This window comes from Hyperolius riggenbachi, chromosome 1 (genome assembly GCF_040937935.1).
Source record: "Hyperolius riggenbachi isolate aHypRig1 chromosome 1, aHypRig1.pri, whole genome shotgun sequence".
In the NCBI taxonomy this organism is placed as follows: Eukaryota; Metazoa; Chordata; class Amphibia; order Anura; family Hyperoliidae; genus Hyperolius; species Hyperolius riggenbachi.
This window is the reverse complement of record NC_090646.1, coordinates 459325802-459348400: the sequence shown is the minus strand read 5'-3', so window position 1 is coordinate 459348400 and position 22599 is coordinate 459325802. Positions and strand designations below refer to the sequence as shown.

Here is a 22599-nt window from a genome sequence, read left to right as displayed (position 1 = left end):
CACTCACACTACTCCTCCATTCCTCCTGCTGATGCTGCTGTCTGTCTGTGTTTCCCACTGCCAGGGTACACAGAATTAGCTTCTGCTGCCACTCTGCCACCAGCTATTACGTCAAACAATAGCTGCTCACATAATTACTCCTCCATTCCTCCTGCTGCTGCTGTCTGTCTGTGTTTCCCAACGCCAGGGTACACAGATTTACCTTCTGCTGCCACTCTGCCACCAGCTATTACGTCAAAAAATAGCTATATCTGTGTAATTGGTTGTAAAACCAAAACTACAAAACCATTACAAAAAAAAAGGTTAAATTTTTCTGAGGTGCCCGGGTTGAAAACTGTGTTGTCCCAGTTGTGTATTGGACACGATGTGGGCTGCACGACCGCTGTCTGGGACCTCCTGTTGTGTTTATTTACGGCCTGGTATCACCGCTAGGTACCAGGGCTATTATGTCACGCTGCCTACCTGCTGCCACACTCACACTACTCCTCCATTCCTCCTGCTGATGCTGCTGTCTGTCTGTGTTTCCCACTGCCAGGGTACACAGAATTAGCTTCTGCTGCCACTCTGCCACCAGCTATTACGTCAAACAATAGCTGCTCACATAATTACTCCTCCATTCCTCCTGCTGCTGCTGTCTGTCTGTGTTTCCCAACGCCAGGGTACACAGATTTACCTTCTGCTGCCACTCTGCCACCAGCTATTACGTCAAAAAATAGCTATATCTGTGTAATTGGTTGTAAAACCAAAACTACAAAACCATTACAAAAAAAAAGGTTAAATTTTTCTGAGGTGCCCGGGTTGAAAACTGTGTTGTCCCAGTTGTGTATTGGACACGATGTGGGCTGCACGACCGCTGTCTGGGACCTCCTGTTGTGTTTATTTACGGCCTGGTATCACCGCTAGGTACCAGGGCTATTATGTCACGCTGCCTACCTGCTGCCACACTCACACTACTCCTCCATTCCTCCTGCTGATGCTGCTGTCTGTCTGTGTTTCCCACTGCCAGGGTACACAGAATTAGCTTCTGCTGCCACTCTGCCACCAGCTATTACGTCAAACAATAGCTGCTCACATAATTACTCCTCCATTCCTCCTGCTGCTGCTGTCTGTCTGTGTTTCCCAATGCCAGGGTACACAGATTTACCTTCTGCTGCCACTCTGCCACCAGCTATTACGTCAAAAAATAGCTATATCTGTGTAATTGGTTGTAAAACCAAAACTACAAAACCATTACAAAAAAAAGGTTTAATTTTTCTGAGGTGCCCGGGTTGAAAACTGTGTTGTCCCAGTTGTGTATTGGACACGATGTGGGCTGCACGACCGCTGTCTGGGACCTCCTGCCTGCTGTGTTTATTTACAGCCCTGGTATCACCGCTAGGTACCAGGGCTATTATGTCTTGCTGCCTGCCTCATTGACTGCCTGCTGCCACACACTCATCCTCCTCCTCCTGCTGCTGAATTTACCTCCTGCTGTCTGTGTGTTTCCACTGCCAGGGAGCACATACAATGGCGCTTCCAACATGCGTGCGCCACCAGCTATTTGTTACGCTCAAAAATAGCTGCATTTCTTTTAAAAAAAAAATTGAAAAGAGAAATAAGTGAAGAAGAAGACGATATAGAAGAAGATGAAGAAGATGAAGAAGAAGAAGATGAAGAAGAAGAAGAAGAAGAAGAAGAAGAAGAAGAAGAAGAAGAAGAAGGAGAAGAAGAAGAAGATGAAGATGAAGAAGATGAAGAAGATGAAGAAGAAGATGAAGAAGATGAAGAAGATGATGAAGAAGATGAAGAAGAAGATGAAGAAGATGAAGAAGAAGAAGATGAAGAAGGAGAAGAAGATGAAGAAGAAGAAGATGAAGAAGATGAAGAAGATGAAGAAGAAGATGAAGAAGATGAAGAAGAAGATGAAGAAGATGAAGAAGATGAAGAAGAAGAAGATGAAGAAGAAGAAGATGAAGAAGATGAAGAAAAAGAAGATGAAGAAGAAGAAGATGATAATGAAGAAGATGAAGAAGATGAAGAAGAAGAAGAAGACAATATAAAAGAAGAAGAAGAAGATATAGAAGAAGATATAGAAGAAGAAGATATAGAAGAAGAAGATATAGAAGAAGAAGAAGAAGATATAGAAGATAAAGAAGAAGAAGAAGAAGTATATACAGTACTGAACAAAATTCTGGACACAACTTCTCTTTTCACCTTTTTTTTTTAAAGGAACATCCCCACATAATCACTTGCTGTTGTTACTTGGAAAAAAAGATGTTTCTTGCATCATTCACCCTCTAAACAAGTGTAGGAAGCTATTTAAGGCCAATTCGAATAGTCAGCTCGAATAATGAGCTCGAATACCGACTCGAATAGTGAGCTCGAAGTCCGAGGTCGAATCGAATAGTAAAATTTATTCGACTCGAATATTCGACTGACCTCGAATAATTTACTATTCGAATTCGACCAAACTCGAATTTTGAAAAGGGGTATTTGAGCACCACTAATGGAGAGAGCAGATAAGAATGTCATCTATATCAGCTGTTGTGTCTCTGAACAATGTGGCTAGAATTCTGTAAAATCCAACTCTACAGGGGCCTCTCCTGTGCAGGCAGCATTGAGTCTTTCAGTCTTTTTAGGTGGTCAGACCAGCTGAAGTTTGGAAGACTGATCTCTGGGCTGTTCCTCAAGTGGATGAAGCCGAGTTGCTGTGTAAAGATCAATATTGCATGCAATGAAAGAGACAGATGTCCCGATCAGAATCCTTCTCTTGCTGCTCCACTGCTTGAAATGCTAGGCAAGTGAGGTGACAGGTACATATCTCTATAGCATACTTCAGGAAAATTCCAAGTCTGTACAGCAGGAGAAAGGGGAGTTTGTTAGGTCTAATTTTTAACATGAAAGAATGGGAAGAGAGGGGAAAGGGTGTACGCACGCACGCACGCACGCACGCACACACACACACACACACACACACACACACACACACACACACACACACACACACACACTTTCTTATACATGCCACTTCCACCATATTTTTTAAAACAGGCTACAGATAGTTGCAGACTGAATTAACTTCGAGTACAGTTCTAAGGGAGCGGATAAGATCTCTTCTCGGTGCATGGCGTGGATGGCTTAGGTTGCTCATCTAGAAGTGGATGAATACTAAAAAAGAGAAATTAAGCTGAGAGCTGCTGGGTGGGAGAAATTAGGCTCAGTGCTTCTGGGTGGCAGAAATTAGACTGGGTGCTTCTGGGTGGGGGAAATTAGACTGGGTGCTTCTGGGTGGGGGAAATTAGGCTGGGTGCCTCTGGGTGGGGGAAATTAGACTGAGTTCTTCTGGGTGGGGGAAATTAGGCTGAGTGCTTCTGGGTGGGGGAAAATAGGCAGAGTGCTTCTGGGTGGGGGAAATTAGGCAGAGTGCTTCTGGGTGGGGGAAATTAGGCAGAGTGCTTCTGGGTTGGGGAAATTAGGCAGAGTGCTTCTGGGTGGCAGATATTAGGCTGGGTGCTTCTGGGTGGTAAAAAATAGGCTGAGTGCTTCTGGGTGGGGGAAATTAGACTGAGTGCTTCTGGGTGGGGGAAATTAGACTGAGTGCTTCTGGGTGGGGGAAATTAGGCTGAGTGCTTCTGGGTGGGGGAAATTAGGCCAGGTGCTTCTGGTGAGGGACACATTAGACCAGGTGCATGAAATTAGACTGCTTGCTTCTGGGTGGGGGAAATTGGGCTGTGTGCTGTTGAGTGGGTATGATTTGTGTGCAGCTGAATGGACAAAGTAGGCTGGGTGTTGATGGCTAGGTGTGGGTTTGCATGCTGGGAGTGGATGCAAGATTTTGCAGGCTGTGTGGTGATAAATGGGTGGATGAAGATGGCTGCCTGCTGTTGTGTACGGCTGGGTGTACAGCTGAGTGCAGATGTGTTAGTTGCTGGCTGGATGGTGATAGGCAAGTGATTAAAAGGGTGCGTATCTCTCTCTCTCTATATATATATATTTTCTAGGCTGCCCATCTTAGTATACTTAAGGTGTCCACACATCAGGCGACTTGGAGGCCGATCAACCAACCAATTCGATTATTATAATCGAATTGGATGAAAATTGGTGCCGCCAAGTGCATGCCCGACCGACAGAGCGACCAATTTCGGGACAGAAATTGGTTGCATTGTCAATAGCGCATGCTGCAAGATGTCGGGCCAAAGTTGGATGGTTGGGTGTGTGGCGGGAACGACGTGCAATTTCCTGACGATCAAGGAAACCATCCACCGCCTTGCCACTCTGCCCCCCTAATGTCAACGTCCCCCCCGGTGTTCCGTGTAAAGTATAGATTACCTGGCCTCGCCCTCCGATTGTCCCCCACTGCTCTGGGCGCATACTCCTCTTCCCCATACACGGACGCCCCCCCACGTGATTTCCTGGTAAAGGCGCGCATGTGTGATGCCTCACCCACAACCAGGAAACCATGTGGGGCGCGCACGTATGCAGTGGAGGAATCCCGGAAGCTTGCAGGGGACAAGCGGAGTCCGCGGAGAGGTAATGTATACACTTTGGTACTGGGGGGACATTACATTAGGGGGGCACAGCGGCGAGTCGACGCACAGGGCCGATTCCGGATCAATTTCATGCTGAAGTTGATTGGGAATCGGCCTGTGGTGTATGGGCAGCCGACAGATCTCTCTCTCATCAGATTCAATGAAAGATTTGTCGCTTGTATCTGCCCATCATCGCTAGATATATGGCTACCTTTACTCCACTCCACTGTGTGGCTGCAACAAATTATCCATTGGTTTAATTTGCCTATATTGCCTAGTATATGCCATGTACAGACTGAACTGCTTATGTGCAAAAATGATAAATGACATGCTAAGTCAGACCTCTGAGGGCCCGTTTCCACTTGTGCGGTGGGAATCGCCGTGGGAAAAATTTGCATGCGGATGCAAATTTCGCATGCGGTTCTATGCGAATTTTCATGCAAATTCACATACGATTTCGCATGGATGACTATGTATGCAAATTTAACCATGGCAGTGCCTGTGTGCTTTTCCATTGTTTCTATGCGAAATTGTATGCAAATTTGCATGAAAATTCGCATACCAAAACCGCATGCAAATTTCCTATTAAATACATTGTATGCGAATCGCATAGCGGTATGCGGTATGCGAATTCTGATGGCTCTGCCGTGCAGATTTTTTCTGCACAGAAAAACTCTCAGAAATCCTGATAAGTGGAAACAGTCCCATCCACTTGTATTGTCTATGCGAATCTGCATGCAGGAAACGCATGCAGATTCGCTCTAGTGGAAACGAGTCACGAGGCACCCAGAGAGAAAGCGGTGCCTCGTGACAGTCACCACACACTACTCACCCGCTTGCCCGATGTAAGCTCCTATGCTGTGCCTCCTTTATTCGTTTGGCACCTCCTCCTTTTCTTCCACCACACTTCTCTCATCCTCACAACATAGATTGACTACTCCTCCTCCTCGGCTCCTCCTCACGGCTGGACTTTGTCTGCTGCTTTAGTGTGCTTGTGCTGGATCTTCTGACATCCTCACTCACTTCTGGGTGGTAACTAAAGCTTTCTGCCTCTGTGCCAGTATCGCCCCCTGCATGATGTCGTCCTGAATTACGTGATTCAGGCTGCTCCATCGTAGGTAGGGCCCAGAACACATGAGTGAAAGTTAAGCATTTGTCCATGGAATCCAGTCAGGTTTCAGCTGCTAAATAAAATAAGGATTCTGATTGATTGATTGATGACTACTGTCATACGGCCTATACGCTATGCTATAATTGTATAGAATGTATAATTTTTGCACCTTGGCACGCTAGCACTTTACTGTCAGCACCTACCCTTGAAAAAGGTTCTTTATGAATTGAAACATGTCAGGTTTTATGGTGAATTTTGCAGTTCTCATGATAGCGAGATAGGATCCCCCCTTAAGGAGAATCTGTAGACTCTTAATCACATCCCTTGTTTCTAAGTAATGATATAATTTGTAGCCTCTAGGCCTTTTATTTTGTAATTTGATTCAGACTTTTATTTATTGATGAACACAGTCCAATAAAATATTGATAAGTTAAATTGTGTATCTGTGTCTTAATGCTATAATGCAAAGTAAAATATGTTGCTGTTCTCTGAATCCCTTTGTGTGGGTGATACACCCACACACCTAACCAGACTACTGGCAGGAGGTGTGTAATTCTATTTAAACAATATTATTTTTAAGTTTCAACATTTGAAATGCTGTCTTTAAACTCATTTCTATCAAATGCAGGGTTTACTTCTGGGCTAAATAGCTCTCAGGGCGAACGTGTAAACTGCCCCTCCCCCACAGACACCAGATGTGGACTTGTTCTACCCCAGTATAGGTAGCCAGAGGAATCTCCAATAATAGGTGCACAGATATAGCCCCACCCAAGTACGTAGCTAGATGTAACCCCTAGTATAGCTAGCCAGTGTAGCCCCCAGAGTAGGCATGGGGTGAAATTGCTCACTCCTCAAGGATACATCTTCCTGCTAGGACTTCTCGTTTCCATGGCTGCAGGGGCATTCGATCATCATGTTACCTGCTGGTGCCAGCCAGTCATGTGAGGACAGCTGCAGCCATGGAGACTGGGACACCTAGCAGGAAGATGTAACGTGTGCATCAGGCACTGGATCCTGTAGAGTAGTCACTTCACCGCTATGCTGCACACTCTCCATGTGCTTCTCCCCCCTCTGCAATTTCACCCCAGGCAGTGACCGGCCTTGCCCACCTATAAAAAAACCAGTCCTGGTTCACATGATTTTCATTTACATATCATCACAACTTTGTTGGATATTGTGATGTAATCTACTTGACCTCAGCAGCTCTGCAGTGTGCACCAGCTTTCCCCTTTAAAGAGAAACTCCAACCTAGAATTGAACTTTATCCCAATCAGTAGCTGATACTAACTTTTTACATGAGAAATATAATGATTTTCACAAACAGACCATCAGGGGGCGCTGTATAACTGATTTTGTGCTGAAACCCCTCCCACAAGAAGCTCTGAGTACCGCGGTACTCTGGGCAAACTGTCACAATGTAACGATGTTCACAGACAGGAATTAGCTGTTTACAGCTGTCTCTAACAGCCAAAACAGCTAGGAGCAGCTACATAACCTGCCCACAGTAAAAATGTCACCATGTAATACATGTCAGAATGTGAATCTGGGAGAGGAAAGATTTTACAATGAGCAAACACTGACTAAATCATTTATACATAATTATGGTAAAAAATGAAGCACTTTTTTTACTACATTATTTTCACTGGAGTTCCTCTTTAAGGCCCTGATGTCATGTGACATGAAATGAGGAATGTTGATCCATGCTGCAGACTGAGGAAGAGGGAGCGGATCTGGGGCAATGTAAGCATGTGCATGCTGCACTGCTCTGCATAAAGGGGTAGGAAGAGTGGCGGGATCCCTTAGCCCCTGGGACCCCCCCCCCCCACGACCGTGGAGATTGCAGGGGCTATTGTTACGCCCATAAGGTGTTCTTTAAGAAAGAAACACCTAGATTATGTGGTGCACACAGGGAGCTTAACCACTTGCCGACCGCACGCTTATACCGTGCGTCGGCAAAGTGGCAGCTGCAGGACCAGCGACGCAGTATTGCGTCGCCAGCTGCAGGCTGATTAATCAGGAAGCAGCCGCTCGCGCGAGCGGCTGCTTCCTGTCAATTCACGGCCGGGGGCTCCGTGAATAGCCTGCGGGCCGCCGATGGCGGCTCGCAGGCTAAATGTAAACACAAGCAGAAATAATCCGCTTTGTTTACATTATACGGCGCTGCTGCGCAGCAGTGCCGTAAGGCAGATCGGCGATCCCCGGCCAATCAGCGGCCGGGGATCGCCGCGATGTGACAGGGGACAGCCTGTCACTGGCTGCACAGGACGGATAGCGTCCTGTGCAGCCCGGTTCACCAGGGGGGGCCAGGTAGGACAGGGAGGGGGAGGATTTCGCCGCGGAGGGGGGCTTTGAGGTGCCCCCCCCCCCCGCAACACCCGGCAGGCAGGAGCGATCAGACCCCCCCAGCACATCATCCCCCTAGTGGGGAAAAAAGGGGGGCGATCTGGTCGCTCTGCCTGCACTCTGATCTGTGCTGGGGGCTGCAGAGCCCACCCAGCACAGATCAGCTAAAACAGCGCTGGTCCTTAAGGGGGGGTAAAGGGTGGGTCCTCAAGTGGTTAAAGTGGATCCGAGATGAACTTTTACTCATTGCATAATTGTGTTCCTTTCCTATTGTTTATAGGGCATTCCTCAAGCCAAATACTTTTTTGTTTTTGTTTTAATACTCTAATTCCCTATAAACTAAACACTAAACATGCCCCACCCACAGGTTTTCAGAGAGCCAATGCACTTTCAGACAGTAGCAAGGGCTCATGGGAGCTCAGTCTGGGCAGGAGGAGGGGGAGGTATTACTAGCCAGAGATTTCAGAGGCAAATGGGAGGAGGGAGGAGGGGGATTAGGTTTTTTGCTCAAGATGCAGATAAGCCTGCCTCTGGGTAATGTTTACAAACAACATGGCTGCTGTCATTGTATCACAGGATTAAATAATCATATTCTATTAAATCTGTTTGCAGCTAGATTTGCTGTGTAAACCATCTAAACTTTAGATAAGATATATAGACAAGTTACTTGTTATAGTTAGTTTTTCATCTCGGATCCGCTTTAATGCATGTAGAAAAAACCATAGGAAAATGTGTATAAAAGCTTTAAACAGACACTTTGCATCACTTTCCTGTAAACGTCTTCTATAAATTAACCTTGAAGTGTGATACTTGATATTACAATAACCTATGGTTAATGTTTACAGAAAAAGATCTGAGGATGTAAATACAAATTACCAGGCACATTACGTGTCTGATGAGATGTGCCACATTTTAACTAGAACTTCACAGAATCATTTTACAGTGTGCTCTTAATAACAACATTTGCATAATTTGCAGAGTTGGTAGTCTTGGGTGTCAGCAAAGGATTATTAATTACTGCATTTAACTAAAGAACTGTGTTTTTTTCCCCACATGCAGAATTCCCTACTGTCCATTAGTGACAGGCTTTGTTTTAAGCTCTGAGAAGCTACAATATATTGTTTCACAAGCCCTGGGACACTGCAGCATAATTGGGTTACTAATGGAGGAATGGTTAAATAGCCCTCTATGTAATAAACAAATAATGCCAAATGCCTTTTAGAATGTTATTACATGCAGAACATTTCTTTTTGCGGTAAAGGAAGCAATAAGTAGTGCACTATGCAGTGCGTAATATCAAAAGGATTGTCAGAAACATCCTAAGGATTATCAGTAAATGGCTGGTGTTTATGGCACTATGGAGTTGACATGTAGAATATCGTGTCTGAGATAAAACAAAGAAAAGATGTTCTAATCTGCTTACTCTTGGTACTGTCGCAGGACTCCTGGCGATTTAATAGGCACAAAGGCCACATTTATCTGGTGTTTTGACGTCTCCCGTTTATGTGTTATTTATTGTAGTTGGCAGTAAAGCCATTTTAAGAGTATGGTAGTTTTCAGAGAGTTATAATGTCACAAAAAAAGAGAAGTGGTACAAGGTGTATCTTAAAGCCCTGTATGATGGAAAAGCGCCTTTTTAACAAGCAGATCTTGAGTGTCCTGCAGACATATCATGGGGCAGTGCTGATATAGCTAGCACAACACGGTAATACCCTGTGGGAGCAATTTCATACTACTAATTGTATGTATCATGTTATCTAATGAGGATTTCGGCACAGTGGGTGGTGTAATAATATTTCTTTTTCCTTATTAAGGCTTTTTTAAAGATTTCCAAGTAATTTCAAAAGGGCTATAGGTGTTGGCAGTATCAACAGAATTACTGTATATCCTCGAGTATAAGCCAAATTTTTGAGCCCAAAAAAGTGGCCCAAAAGTAGGGTTGTTGGCTAATACTCGAGTTGGAGAATGTCAGCCGTCAGTCAGAGAGTGTCATGTATGTCAGCCCCCCTCCCCATCACGTGCAGGTATGCGGGGAGATGGTTTTAAGTGGCCCGGCATAACAGTGATGCCCAGCGGGCTCCTTTCACTCACCGATCAGCAGAATGAGTGTAGTGAGCCATGCGCCTCCATTCATTATCAGCCTTCCGGTCAGTGGTTACGTGTACGTCAGACAGATGAGCCGGCTCACCACAGATGAGTCGGCAGAGACTGATGAGGAATCAAGGCGCACGGTTCACTGCACAGCGTGACCACTGACTGGAAGGCTGATAATGAATGGAGGCGCGCGGCTCACTACACTCGTTCTGCTGAACGGTGAGTGAAAGGAGCCCGCTGGGCATCACTGTTATGCCGGGCCACTTAAAACCATCTCCACCACATACCCGCACGTGGTGGCTGGGTCGCACAATCATGTAAGACACTTCTCTTCACCCGACCCACTCTGCTAATGCCGGGGACACTTACAACCATCTCCCCGCATATCTGCATGTGATGGAGAGGGGGGCTGACATAGATGACACTTCTCTCCACCTGACCCATGCTGCTTATTCCGGGGGTAACTCGCACTGAACATGTTGGCAAGGCACTCGAGAAGGCAGCTTTATAGATGCCCTTCATAGAACATTATTTTTAATCATTACAATAATGGAGAATATCTTGTGAGTTTAAGTGGCCTGTGTAAAAAGACTGTCAGCTTAAACAATGGCTTAATCAATCAGGTCCTTGCTTGCAATTTATACCCTCGGCCTATACACGAGTTAATACGTTTTTCCTGTTTTTTTAGGTCAAATTTAGGGGCCGGTTTATACTCGGGTTGGCTTATACTCGAGTATATACGGTACCTAAACTGCAGTATAGTAAAGCAATTACAAGATGTCACTGTCAAATGTTCTAAAACTTTAACTTGTTATACTTGGTGCCTATCTGCGTGTACAGATCACTCTGCTCCATCAATAAGATTTGACCCAGCAAACATGGATTACATTTTCTTTTTCAATATTGTCTTGCCATTATATGGTAGAAGAGTAGAGGGTTGCTAATCTTAAATTTGTAATAGCACACACTTTTTAATTAATGTGGACTAGGTTTGCCAGTTCGCAATATATTCTAGAGCAGTGTTAATCTCAAGATTATTACATCATCTACCCCTTTATGAAAGATGGTGTTTGTTATTGTGAATTTCATCATCTCAAGTACCTCTTGACACATATTTATATTTGTTAGGAGAACTCAATGTTTATTTGTAAACATTGCTTTATGGTTTTAATTGACAAAAATACATATTTAGGCTTATTTATATATTATATATCTACTGCTTTGTTATACCCTTGTGGAGAACCGATTACCCTTTTGCAGGGGCAGAGAAGTGCAGAAAGCCTAAATTGAAAATAAACCCATGTGTTAACTAACTGCATGTGTAGTATTAATTGTAAATGGAACATTAGTAACAAAGAATAAAGTCTCATATCTTTATTTTCAGTTTAAGAATGTATCTGCATTTTTAAGTGTGAATTCTAAACATGACAGTCTTATGTAAAGTATTGACCTTTGATCTTTTCATCATTAAAACCTTAAGGGCTGGTTCACACTTGACCCACAAATCGCGAATAGTGATCACTATCAACATTGCGATTTTGCAGTGCGATTTGCATTTTGATTTCCTTGAGAATCACAACGCAATCCCCTAAAAGCGTTGCATATAGTGCGTTTGGGATTTATGCGAATTACAAACCCTGCAGTGAGAATGACCCCATAATCATCGCAATAGCCGGTGATCAGCAAAGCACTGCTCAAATGTGAACCAGCCCTAACAGTATTGTTTCCACAGCCAGATAAAAGTGTTTTGCTTTCTATTTACTTTTTAGGACACCAGGCTGAATTCCATTTTCTATTTGACTGCCTCATTTTCATAGGCAACAGCTCTAGTTTTTTTTAACAGTTGCTGTACAGGAAAATAAAAAAGTACTCTACACCAGTGTTTCTCAACATTTTCATTAGTATGCACCCCTTTTAAATCCCTGTACTCACCAAGTACCCCTTAGCATAGTAAACATTATCACAGATAATGTGAATAGGTAGAGATAAAACATTATCACAAACATTATCACAAATTATATATTTAATTGTAGTACATGATCATTGGTTCTAAACAATTTCCAAGCATGTACTATTGCTTTTAATTAGCTAAAATACTAATTTGGTGTTTAACCACCCTGGCGTTCTGATTAAATCGCCAGGGTGGCTGCGGGAGGGTTTTTTTCAAATAAAAAAAAAACTATTTCATGCAGCCAACTGAAAGTTGGCTGCATGAAAGCCCACTAGAGGGCGCTCCGGAGGCGATCTTCCGATCGCCTCCGGCGCCCAGAATAAACAAGGAAGGCCGCAATGAGCGGCCTTCCTTGTTTTGCTTATATCGTCGCCATAGCGACGAGCGGAGTGACGTCATCGACGTCAGCCGACGTCCTGACGTCAGCCGCCTCCGATCCAGCCCTTAGCGCTGGCCGGAACTTTTTGTTCCGGCTGCGCAGGGCTCAGGCGGCTAGGGGGGCCCTCTTTCGCCGCTGCTCGCGGCGAATCGCCGCAGAGCGGCGGCGATCAGGCAGCACACGCGGCTGGCAAAGTGCCGGCTGCGTGTGCTGCTTTTTATTTGATTAAAATCGGCCCAGCAGGGCCTGAGCGGCGACCTCCGGCGGTGTTGGACGAGCTCAGCTCGTCCAGACCGCTCAGGTGGTTAAATAAGATTTATCATTTTCTAAAACTCTAAATTTGTTATTCTTGGTTAAGTATATCAAGCCCCAGTACCCCCTGGAACCATCAGAAGTACCCCCTGGGGTGCGCGTACCACACGTTGAGTTCCTAGGCTCTAGACAACTTCTTAGCAGGGATAGAACTATGAGTACCTATGTTTATGTCACATGCCCATTAAGATATCCTTTAAAGCTTTAATTCACTTTTTTTTGATTGAAAGGATACTTACCACCCGAATGACTGACAGCCTATCCACAGCCAGTCAGTGACTGCAGAGGTATGGTAGCAGCCGGAATTAGCATTAGAATTGACCCACCCTTTGGTAACATGAATAGCATCATAGTTCTCACATGCAAGGGTGTAATTATAGGAGAGGGAGGGGCACCCAGGGACCAAGGAAGCTCACCTCTCTCTTTCCCCTCTCATATGTATATATACCTACTCCAGCACTGGTTTCTCTCGTTCTCTTCACTGAAACCACTCAGGGTGTGGTAGCGGGTCACATAGGTACATGTGCTCTGCTATGCTGCTCTGCAATTCACATAGTGGAAGATAGAGAGGTTGGCCCCCTTAGCTCCTGGGCTAAAGTTTATTAAACAGTTTGCACTTCATCCTAAGGATGGGAAGGGGGCAAAAGATACTGGCCACAGGATGGGGATGATCAGATACTGGTCGCACTTATTACTAAGGAGGGGATGCAGATACTGGATGCATTTCTTACACTAAGGAGGAGGGGTAACTGGTACCTGCCCACTAAGAAGCCAGATCCTGGCCATGCATCTTACTAATGGAAAAAGCAGATACTGGCTGCAAACATTTTTACTGGAGGGCTCAGTGGTTTGTACTTACTCCTTTGATTACATACTTCAAGCGGACCGGAATTCAGAACTTCCTGTCTGCTTTAAAAGATACGCAGCAGCAGCATACTAACCATTAAAGAAAGGCATTTCTTTGTTACAGCTGTTACAAATCCTGCAATAAATCTGCAGTGTATCTACTTCCTGCTTATATGGAAGCAGACATAGGGTTAAAGGGGAACTGAAGTAAGAGGTATACGGAGGCTGACATATTTATTTCTTTTTAATCAATACCAGTTGCCTGGCAGCCCTGCTGGTCTATTTCTCTGCAGTAGTATCTGAATAACACCAGAAACAAGCATGCAGCTAGTCTTGTCAGGTCTGACTTTAAAGTCTAAAACACCTGCTCTGCTGCATGCTTGTTCAGGGGCTATGAATAATAGTATTAGAGGCAGAGGATCAGCAGGGCTGCCAGGCAACTGGTATTGCTTAAAAGGAAATAAACATGGCAGCCTCCATATACCTCTCTCTTCAGTTCCCCTTTAATATCCTGTGTTTACTAATTAGCTTTCTGCCATTGCAGTCAGCTGACACAGCTGAGGGATTGAATTACAACTTGTGTTTAGTTACAGATGAGTGGGGATTAGACTGGCTAAACTCTCTAAATACATACAGGGTACATTTCCTGTGCAAGAGTTCAGGTCCACTTTCAAGGAGCCTGAGTTCAAGCTGCTGGAAAGGCAAGAAAAGGCATTGGGCTGTTGGCAGTGAATAGGTGGAAACCCGTGATCTGCTGCATTGTGTTATACATGCATATGTGTAATATATATATATATATATATATATATATATATATATATATATATATATATATATATATATATATATATATATATATATATATATATGAGAAAAGAGCATGTATGGGAGACTGGCAGTGTCTGATGGCCTAAGATGCATAACATTACTGCACAAGGACAATCTGTGGCCTTCATATTTCACTGTTTGCTTAATACATCAGAATTGTGTGAATTATATCACAGAAATCTATGAAGAACCGGTACTTTTTTTTTTTTTGTAGAGCCGTTGCAAACATGAAAAAGCTATTTGAATTCAGGGAAAGGTTTAATTAGTCAGTACGGTATAATAAAATCTGCACAAACTTGTAAGAACATGATATTTTGCAGCATGTAATGAACTCTGACTTGCCACCTGCTGCACTGAACTATTACATTAATAATTATTAGTATTGTTCTTTTTTGTTCCAGTTTTGATGTGTTGTAGGTAGTCTTTACATCTGAAACATTACTAGCATATATCTGCTGGAAGTTGTGTTGTTTAGCATCAGCAAAATGTATTATTCAGAATTATTGGTCAGCCAGTACAGTACACAAATATACTATACAGCACACATATCAAACTCCGGCACGCGGGCCAAATCTGGCCCTCAGAGCCATTAAATGTGGCCCTCAAGTGGTTTCCCCGCTTTGAATTATGTTTGGCCCACTCTAGACCACCAGGGAAGCTATATTGGAGGTGAAGCCCTAGAATACCAGGGAAGCCATATGGAGGAAGTAGGGGGAAAGCACTAAAGGGAACTGTATAGGGGAGGGTGGCGGCTTCTAGACAACTGGGAACTATATAAGGGAGGGTGGGGGCCTCTAGACACCAGGGAAATGTATAGGGGTTGAAGGGGGGCCATTAGACACCAGGGAACTTTATAAGGGAGGAAGCTGGCCAGCAGGCATTGAGGTTAGCCTTCGACTGTGTACAATTTCGGCCCACTTTGTATTTGAGTTTGACTACCCTGCTTGCTATACAGGCAGGGGCGTCGCTAGCCCTGTTTTAGGGGGGCACGTGCCCCCAATCTTTCCTGGGGTGCCACGGATCTCCGCCCGGCCGCCCCCTCTGTCAGACTCAGCGGCTCCCTCCAGCCGCCGCGTCACTGACAGTCTCAGACCTCAGGATCAGGCGGCGAGCCGGCGATCAATCGTGCGGGCGCTAGGACCCAGCGCCCGCACTGATATGCGGAAGTGACATCACTTCCGCATATCGAGCGGGTGCGTCCAGCGCCCGCTCGTACATCTGGTCGGGTCGCCGCTGATCCTGAGGTCTGCTGAGAGGTAGGGGGGGAGCGGCGGCGGCTAGAGAGGGGGCCTCCCTGTCACTCACTCACTCACTAAAGGGGCTCCCTGGCACGCACTCACTCCCTAAAGGGGCTCCCTGGCACTCACTCACTCCCTAAAGGGGCTCCCTGTCACTCACTCCCTAAAGGGGCTCCCTGTCACTCACTCACTCCCTAAAGGGGCTACCTGTCACTCACTCACTCCCTAAAGGGGCTCCCTGTCACTCACTCACTCCCTAAAGGGGCTCCCTGGCACTCACTCCCTAAAGGGGCTCCCTGTCACTCACTCACTCCCTAAAGGGGCTCCCTGTCACTCACTCACTCCCTAAAGGGGCTCCCCTGGCACTCACTCACTCCCTAAAGGGGCTCCCTGGCACTCTCTCACTCCCTAAAGGGGCTCCCTGGCACGCACTCACTCCCTAAAGGGGCTCCCTGGCACTCACTCACTCCCTAAAGGGGCTCCCTGGCACTCACTCACTCCCTAAAGGGGCTCCCTGTCACTCACTCACTCCCTAAAGGGGCTCCCTGGCACTCACTCACTCCCTAAAGGGGCTCCCTGTCACTCACTCACTCCCTAAAGGGGCTCCCTGTCACTCACTCCCTAAAGGGGCTCCCTGGCACGCACTCACTCACTAAAGGGGCTCCCTGGCACGCACTCACTCACTAAAGGGGCTCCCTGGCACGCACTCACTCACTAAAGGGGCTCCCTGGCACTCACTCACTCCCTAAAGGGCCTCCCTGTCACTCACTCACTCACTCCCTAAAGGGGCTCCCTGTCACTCACTCACTCCCTAAAGGGGCTCCCTGTCACTCACTCACTGCCTAAAGGGGCTCCCTGTCACTCACTCACTGCCTAAAGGGGCTCCCTGTCACTCACTCACTGCCTAAAGGGGCTCCCTGTCACTCACTCACTGCCTAAAGGGGCTTCCTGTCACTCACTCACTGCCTAAAGGGGCTCCCTGGCACTCACTCACTGCCTAAAGGGGCTTCCTGGCACTCACTCACTGCCTAAAGGGGCTCCCTGGCACTCACTCACTACCTAAAGGTGCTCCCTGTCACTCACTATCGGGGTCCCTGTCACTCACTACCTAACTGGAGGCGCCTGTCACTCACTAGCTAACTGGAGGCGCCTGTCACTCACTAGCTAACCTGGGGGTCCCTGTCACTCACTACCTAACTTGGGGGGGCTACCATATTAAGGGGGCATTCTGCCTATTTATGTGAAATGCTGTCTATTTATGTGCCTCATGACTGCTGAATGTGTCTTGTTGGGAGCCTTATGATTTGTTGGGGGCCTCATGATTGCTGAATTTGTCTTGTTGGGGGCCTCATGATTTGTTGGGGGCCTCATGATTGCTGAATTTGTCTTGTTGGGGGCCTCATGATTGCTGAATTTGTCTTGTTGGGGGCCTCATGATTTGTTGGAGGCCTCATGATTGCTGAATTTGTCTTGTTGGGGGCCTCCTGATTTGTTGGGGGCCTCATGATTGCTGAATATGTCTTGTTGGGGGTCACATGATTGCTAACTGCGAGACTATGGGAAAAGCTGAATCCTTATCATATGAGACAATAGCATTAAACCTACTTTTTTAGCGTTTTAAAACAGAAAATAAAACTGGGAGGTTCTAAAAAATTGAATACATTTTTCAGGAGTAGGATGGATGAAATTGTTTATCTTCACAGTTTATTTTCAACTTGGATTTTCCATAATGTTCATGTATGAGTTAAAACGTTTGTACAGTATTTAGTTTAAATTGCTGTTGCCACTTTGCGATAGATACCGGTAAGTGACTTTTGGGTTGCAGTTTGGGCACTCGGCCTCCAAAAGGTTCGCCACCACTGTCCTAATCTGATGTCCCACCATTGCTAGGTTCATGTAAATTTGTCTCCACCCGTTACCACACCTATATTCTGGTCCATGGCCCACCCATTTTTTGGTGCGGCGCGATAAGCACGCCACACAACATGATCGTCATATTTTTGGCACGCTAGCTGCAGTGTGCTGAATTCTGCTGCCTACAGTATGTACAGTATACGCTGTTCTCTAGTGCTTGCACTGTGTGCTGATTTACCTCCAGTGTGTACAGTGTAAGGTTTTACTCTGTGCCTTTATTGATTGTAAACCAGCTGTATTGTATGCTGATCCCTGCTACTTTCAGTATGTACAGTATTAGCTGTAAAGCCTGGTACACACATACAATTTTGATTAGCCAATTTTAGCTCTGTTCATAAAATTCATTGTCTGTTGGCCCACTTACTGCACGGGGGTGGGAAATTGGGGGTCAGTGATTGACCAATCAAAATTGTATGTGCGTATACATCTTTGATCTATGCCTATACTGATTGTAAATGATCGAAATAAAGGACAGGGGGCTCCGTCCAATATTTCGATGGGCAGGCCCGTTATCCGTAGCTTACACCGCTGCTAAGTTCATGTACATTTGGCCCCACCCATGGCCACGCCCACTCACCGCATGGCCACGCCCATTTTTTGCCGCGGCGCGACCTCCCCTCCTGGTGCCCACAGGTGCCACTGATCTCCAGGGAACCTAGAAACGCCCCTGTATACAGGTAGTCCCCGATTTACAGCTTATTTGTGAATGACCTGCCAATATGAACCACCCGAAAATGTGAAATTTGATTCTGTGGGAACAAGTCAAAAATGTTTTTCCTAAAAAGACTTCCTAGTTTTTGAGTAAATCAATAAAAAAAGGGTAAAAATTAGACGGGTAAAATTACGTTTTTCTATAGAACACAGAGGATACAGTGGGACCTGAGGTGATACAGTGTGTGTGTGTTGGGGTGGGAGGGGTGCAGAGGTGACACAGAGGGGAACACTGGAAGCAAAGGGGAACAGAGGTGACACAGAGGAGGACATTGCAGGCGCAGGGGGATGCATGCTATCACCTGACAAAGAACGGTTGATTCGTTCAAAACGACGACAGTCCGTTGTGAGCAGAATTGGGCTGCAATGAAGGCGTAACCTATACCTGAGAAGATGTTCATGCATCTGTATGCAGCTATTTTTTGTGAATAAAGAATCTGTTTTTTAAGAATTCGGCAAGTGTCAGTAATTTTTTTGCTTTTGGTCTATATCAAGTCTGTGCTAGCCACACGGACTAGACCTTGCACAGCCATTGAAGTGTGAGGAAATGCGGAAAGACAGCCGCCTCTGTACAGCGTGAGGCGGCTGTTTCCAGGAAAGGCATGGCGGAGCGCGGGGAAACCGCCGCGTGTGACTGTATGCAGCTATTTTTTGTGAATAAAGAATCTGTTTTTTAAGAATTCGGCAAGTGTCAGTAATTTTTTTGCTTTTGGTCTATATCAAGTCTGTGCTAGCCACACGGACTAGACCTTGCACAGCCATTGAAGTGTGAGGAAATGCGGAAAGAGAGCCGCCTCTGTACAGCGTGAGGCGGCTGTTTCCGGGAAGGGCATGGCGGAGCGCGGGGAAACCGCCGCGTGTGACACGGCGGTTAGCGCGCATGACCCTGCCACCGATACTTTGTCTCAGCGCGGGGAAGCTGCCGTCAGTGCTGCTATCAGGGCGACCAACCCCGCGCATGGGGCAGCAGGAACATTGCAAGACAGTGTTGGTGTGGCTGGGACTCATAGTCCCTCTAGGTTCAGAATGACGCGTGTGCGCGCGGAGAGGCAGAGCTTATATGGCAGCCAGAAAAAGGTCAGCTGACCTGGTCGGTCAGCTGACAACTCTGCTCTTTCTCATTGGTCCAGCACTTAGGGAGGTGCTGAAGAGTATCTGTGTATATATACTGCTGGATGTTCAGTGGCTGGTTGTCTGGCGTTGCGATCACAATGTGGTAGCACTCAGACCTGAGTCAGATCCTAAAGTGTGCCGGAACCAGCTGGAGCTGTAATCCTACACTTATCTAGATTCTATTGATAGTCTAAAGTACTAGTTTGACTGTGATTATCTGTTATGACCTTTTGCTTGCCTGACAAATCTCCTGAACTCTGATCCTCAATATTTCTGATACTCTGTTGCTGTACCCCAGCTCGTCCTTAGACTCTGCATCTGCCTCCTGATTTTGTACCTCGATATTTCTGATACCCTGTTGCCGAACCCTGCCTGTACTTTAGACTCCGCCTCTGCCTTCTGAATCTGTACTTTGTCTGTCCGTGTGGTTACGACCTGGCCTGTCCGACCTCGAGAACTGACCTTACTGTTAGAGGCAGTTCCTAGATCAGTTAGTGACACCTCCTCCTGGGTGTCACTCCTGCTCTGTCCTTCCTACCTTCTGCCAGACTCCTCCCCTCGGGAGAGTCCAGGTCTACAGAAGGAATCTGCATTTGTACAGTGCTCCTTGCTGTACGGAACTTGTTCCTGGGGCTCAGTCCTCAAAGTATTACTGTCGCACCAAACACTTTCACTCTACTCAGGTGTCCAGAGGTTAGCTTATATATCTGATTATCGGTGATACTGCAGATCATCAATAATCTGGTATATATCTGTGTTCCCAGTGATACTGCAGATCACCGGTAATCAGATCCTCTCTGTGTTACACTGATCGTTACATGAAGCAAGATAGGTGTGCTGTCTGAGAAGTTGAAATATACACACTTTGGTTAGAAATACACTAGCAGCGCACGCTAATGCTAATGTATTGTAAACACAGCGTGTATGCAGCTTGCAGGACAGAAGACACGGCAGTGCTGTAAAGCCGGTAATATTACCAATATACTATAGTCAGCTTCCGTTATACCTCACAATAACTACCTGACCCGTGCCAAACACTGAATCCTCCTATCTATGTCTTACACTAACCTCCCCCTATCTTTGTCTAACACTAGCCCTCCTACCTATGCTTCACACTAACTTGTATAGCTGAGTGCTCTGCTGGATCTGATCCAGTGTTTGGTGAACGCCTGTTAACCATGTGATTGTGAAAATCTGGGGTTTGTCTAAGAAACCCTACCTATGCCTGACAATAACCTTCACCCTACCTATGCCTAACGCTAACAACGATTACCTCCCTTCCCTTCCGCATACACGCAACTGCCAATATCAGACGTTAGGCAATATAATAGCTGAACCCCGAGCACCGATTATTATTATTTTAGATTTAGATAGCGCAACCATTTTCTGCGGGGATATTATCCACCCTGCTGTGCCAGGATCTGGAGTTCAGCTACATGATAACCAAACCCCAGGCACTGAGTATCCACCCCCACTACCTGGTGTTCTGGTAGCTGGGGTTCAGCTACTCAATAGCAAATAATAGACCAATTTGCTCAGTGTGCACCATCATAGGTATGAATTACATAGTGATCTATGGAGGTGCCTAATTTAATGATTGGTCCAGATTAACTGCTTCACCTTCTTCCATATGTATCCCTCCATGTGGTATACTGCCCCTAGGTCATGGCCTATTTAGCCTTTGTAGACATCTGTTCCTCATTATGTAGAAGGTACTAGTTATGTCTGGTGGGAGATTGAACTGAACTTTTAATGATGTTGCATTACATTTTTAAAGGTTACCTAAAATCTATTTACAAAAAAAGTGCACATTTCAACAAGATTGACTTTTGCCTCTACTGTCTAGTTCTCCCTTGATCAATCTAAGCTAATTGCTAATGAGTTCTCAGGAATAATGCACATTTAACTTGTGTGGTGACCCTATCAAAGTAACAATACAGTTTTCTTCTTGTGACTGTCAATTATTTAAGTCTGCTGAGACAATGAATTTCCTATTGCCAATCAAAAACACAATATTTTCAAATGAATTAACAAAGTAATTTGATTATGAAATCTGACTCTTTAAATACAAGTATTATGATTGGTATGACAGACAGAAAATTGGTGTTTTACAGATCACAGATTTAATGACTGAGCTGTCTGATGAGAGATTCAAAGGTGAAGTCGCTTGTCAGGTTTTAGAAGGGGAGCGAGGGGAAAGGCTGCGAGCAACTCGAGAGATTAAGGAGATGCAGGTAAGATGATCAAATATATTGTAGTCCTTTGATAGCAAACTGTGTATGTGCCTTTATACTGTATATAACCAATAGAAATTAGATGTAATCAGTGAGACTGCAACTACTGTTTATCATTGTATAAAAGAATCAGAATCAGAAAAATTTTATTTGCCAAGTGCGACCAAGTCACACCCGGAATTGCTTGTGGTTACATGGCATACTACAAAAGGAGCAGTAAACAGACATTCAGGCTAGCAAGCATCAATACATTGCAGATGAACATAAACATAGTGGTGATAACATTGATAAATCAGGACACAGGGGCTAGATCATGTCCTTAGGGACTCGCATATAAGCAGGTGATTGAGTTCAAGAGGGGGCCTGGGGGAAGAAAGAGTTCCTGTGCCTTGTGGTTCTGATGAAAATGGTCCTGAGGCGGCGGGGAGGCAGATGAAATAGTGCCAGCCGGTGTGTGAGGGGTCGTTCAGTATTCTATACGCCCTACCCCGCAAACGGTTGGCGTGTAGGAGGTCCAGGGTGGCAGAGGTGACCAAATGATCCTCTCTGCAGTATTGATGACTCTTTGAAGTCTCAACCGGTCACTTGCGGAAGCCCCTGCGTACCAGATGACAATGGAGGAACAGAGGATGGACTCAATTGTGGCAGTGTGGAAACAAGTCAACAGTTCCCACGACATGCTAAACTTCCTCAGCTGTCTCAGAAAGAACAGTCTCTGCTGAGCCTTCCTCTGGATTAAACTGGTGTTCTCCCCCCACCTCAGGTCATGTGTGATAGTAGTGCCCAAGATTCAGAACCAAACACTTGACACTCTGGGGACCTCACAGCCCTCTATGAGAATGGGGGCAGGAAGAAAAGGGCACTTCCTGAAGTCCACGACCATTTCCACTGTTTTGGCTGCATTAAGAATGAGTTTTGCTGTCTGAGCACCAACTGCAAATGCGTTCAATCTCATTGTGGTAGGCCTGTTCACTGTCGCTGCTGATGAGACCAAGGATGGTGGTGTCATCTATGAAG

General features: G+C 45.7%; 1 protein-coding gene across 1 annotated transcript in view; it reads left to right on the top strand.

Annotated features, from left to right (window-relative positions):
* Positions 1 to 22599, top strand: part of LOC137520706 (unconventional myosin-XVIIIb-like) — an 816938-nt gene that overhangs the window by 463153 nt on the left and 331186 nt on the right. The window contains exon 27 of the mRNA XM_068238990.1: positions 21463 to 21582. Within this exon, the coding sequence (XP_068095091.1) occupies positions 21463 to 21582 (120 nt within the window). The remainder of the gene's footprint in view (positions 1 to 21462; positions 21583 to 22599) is intronic.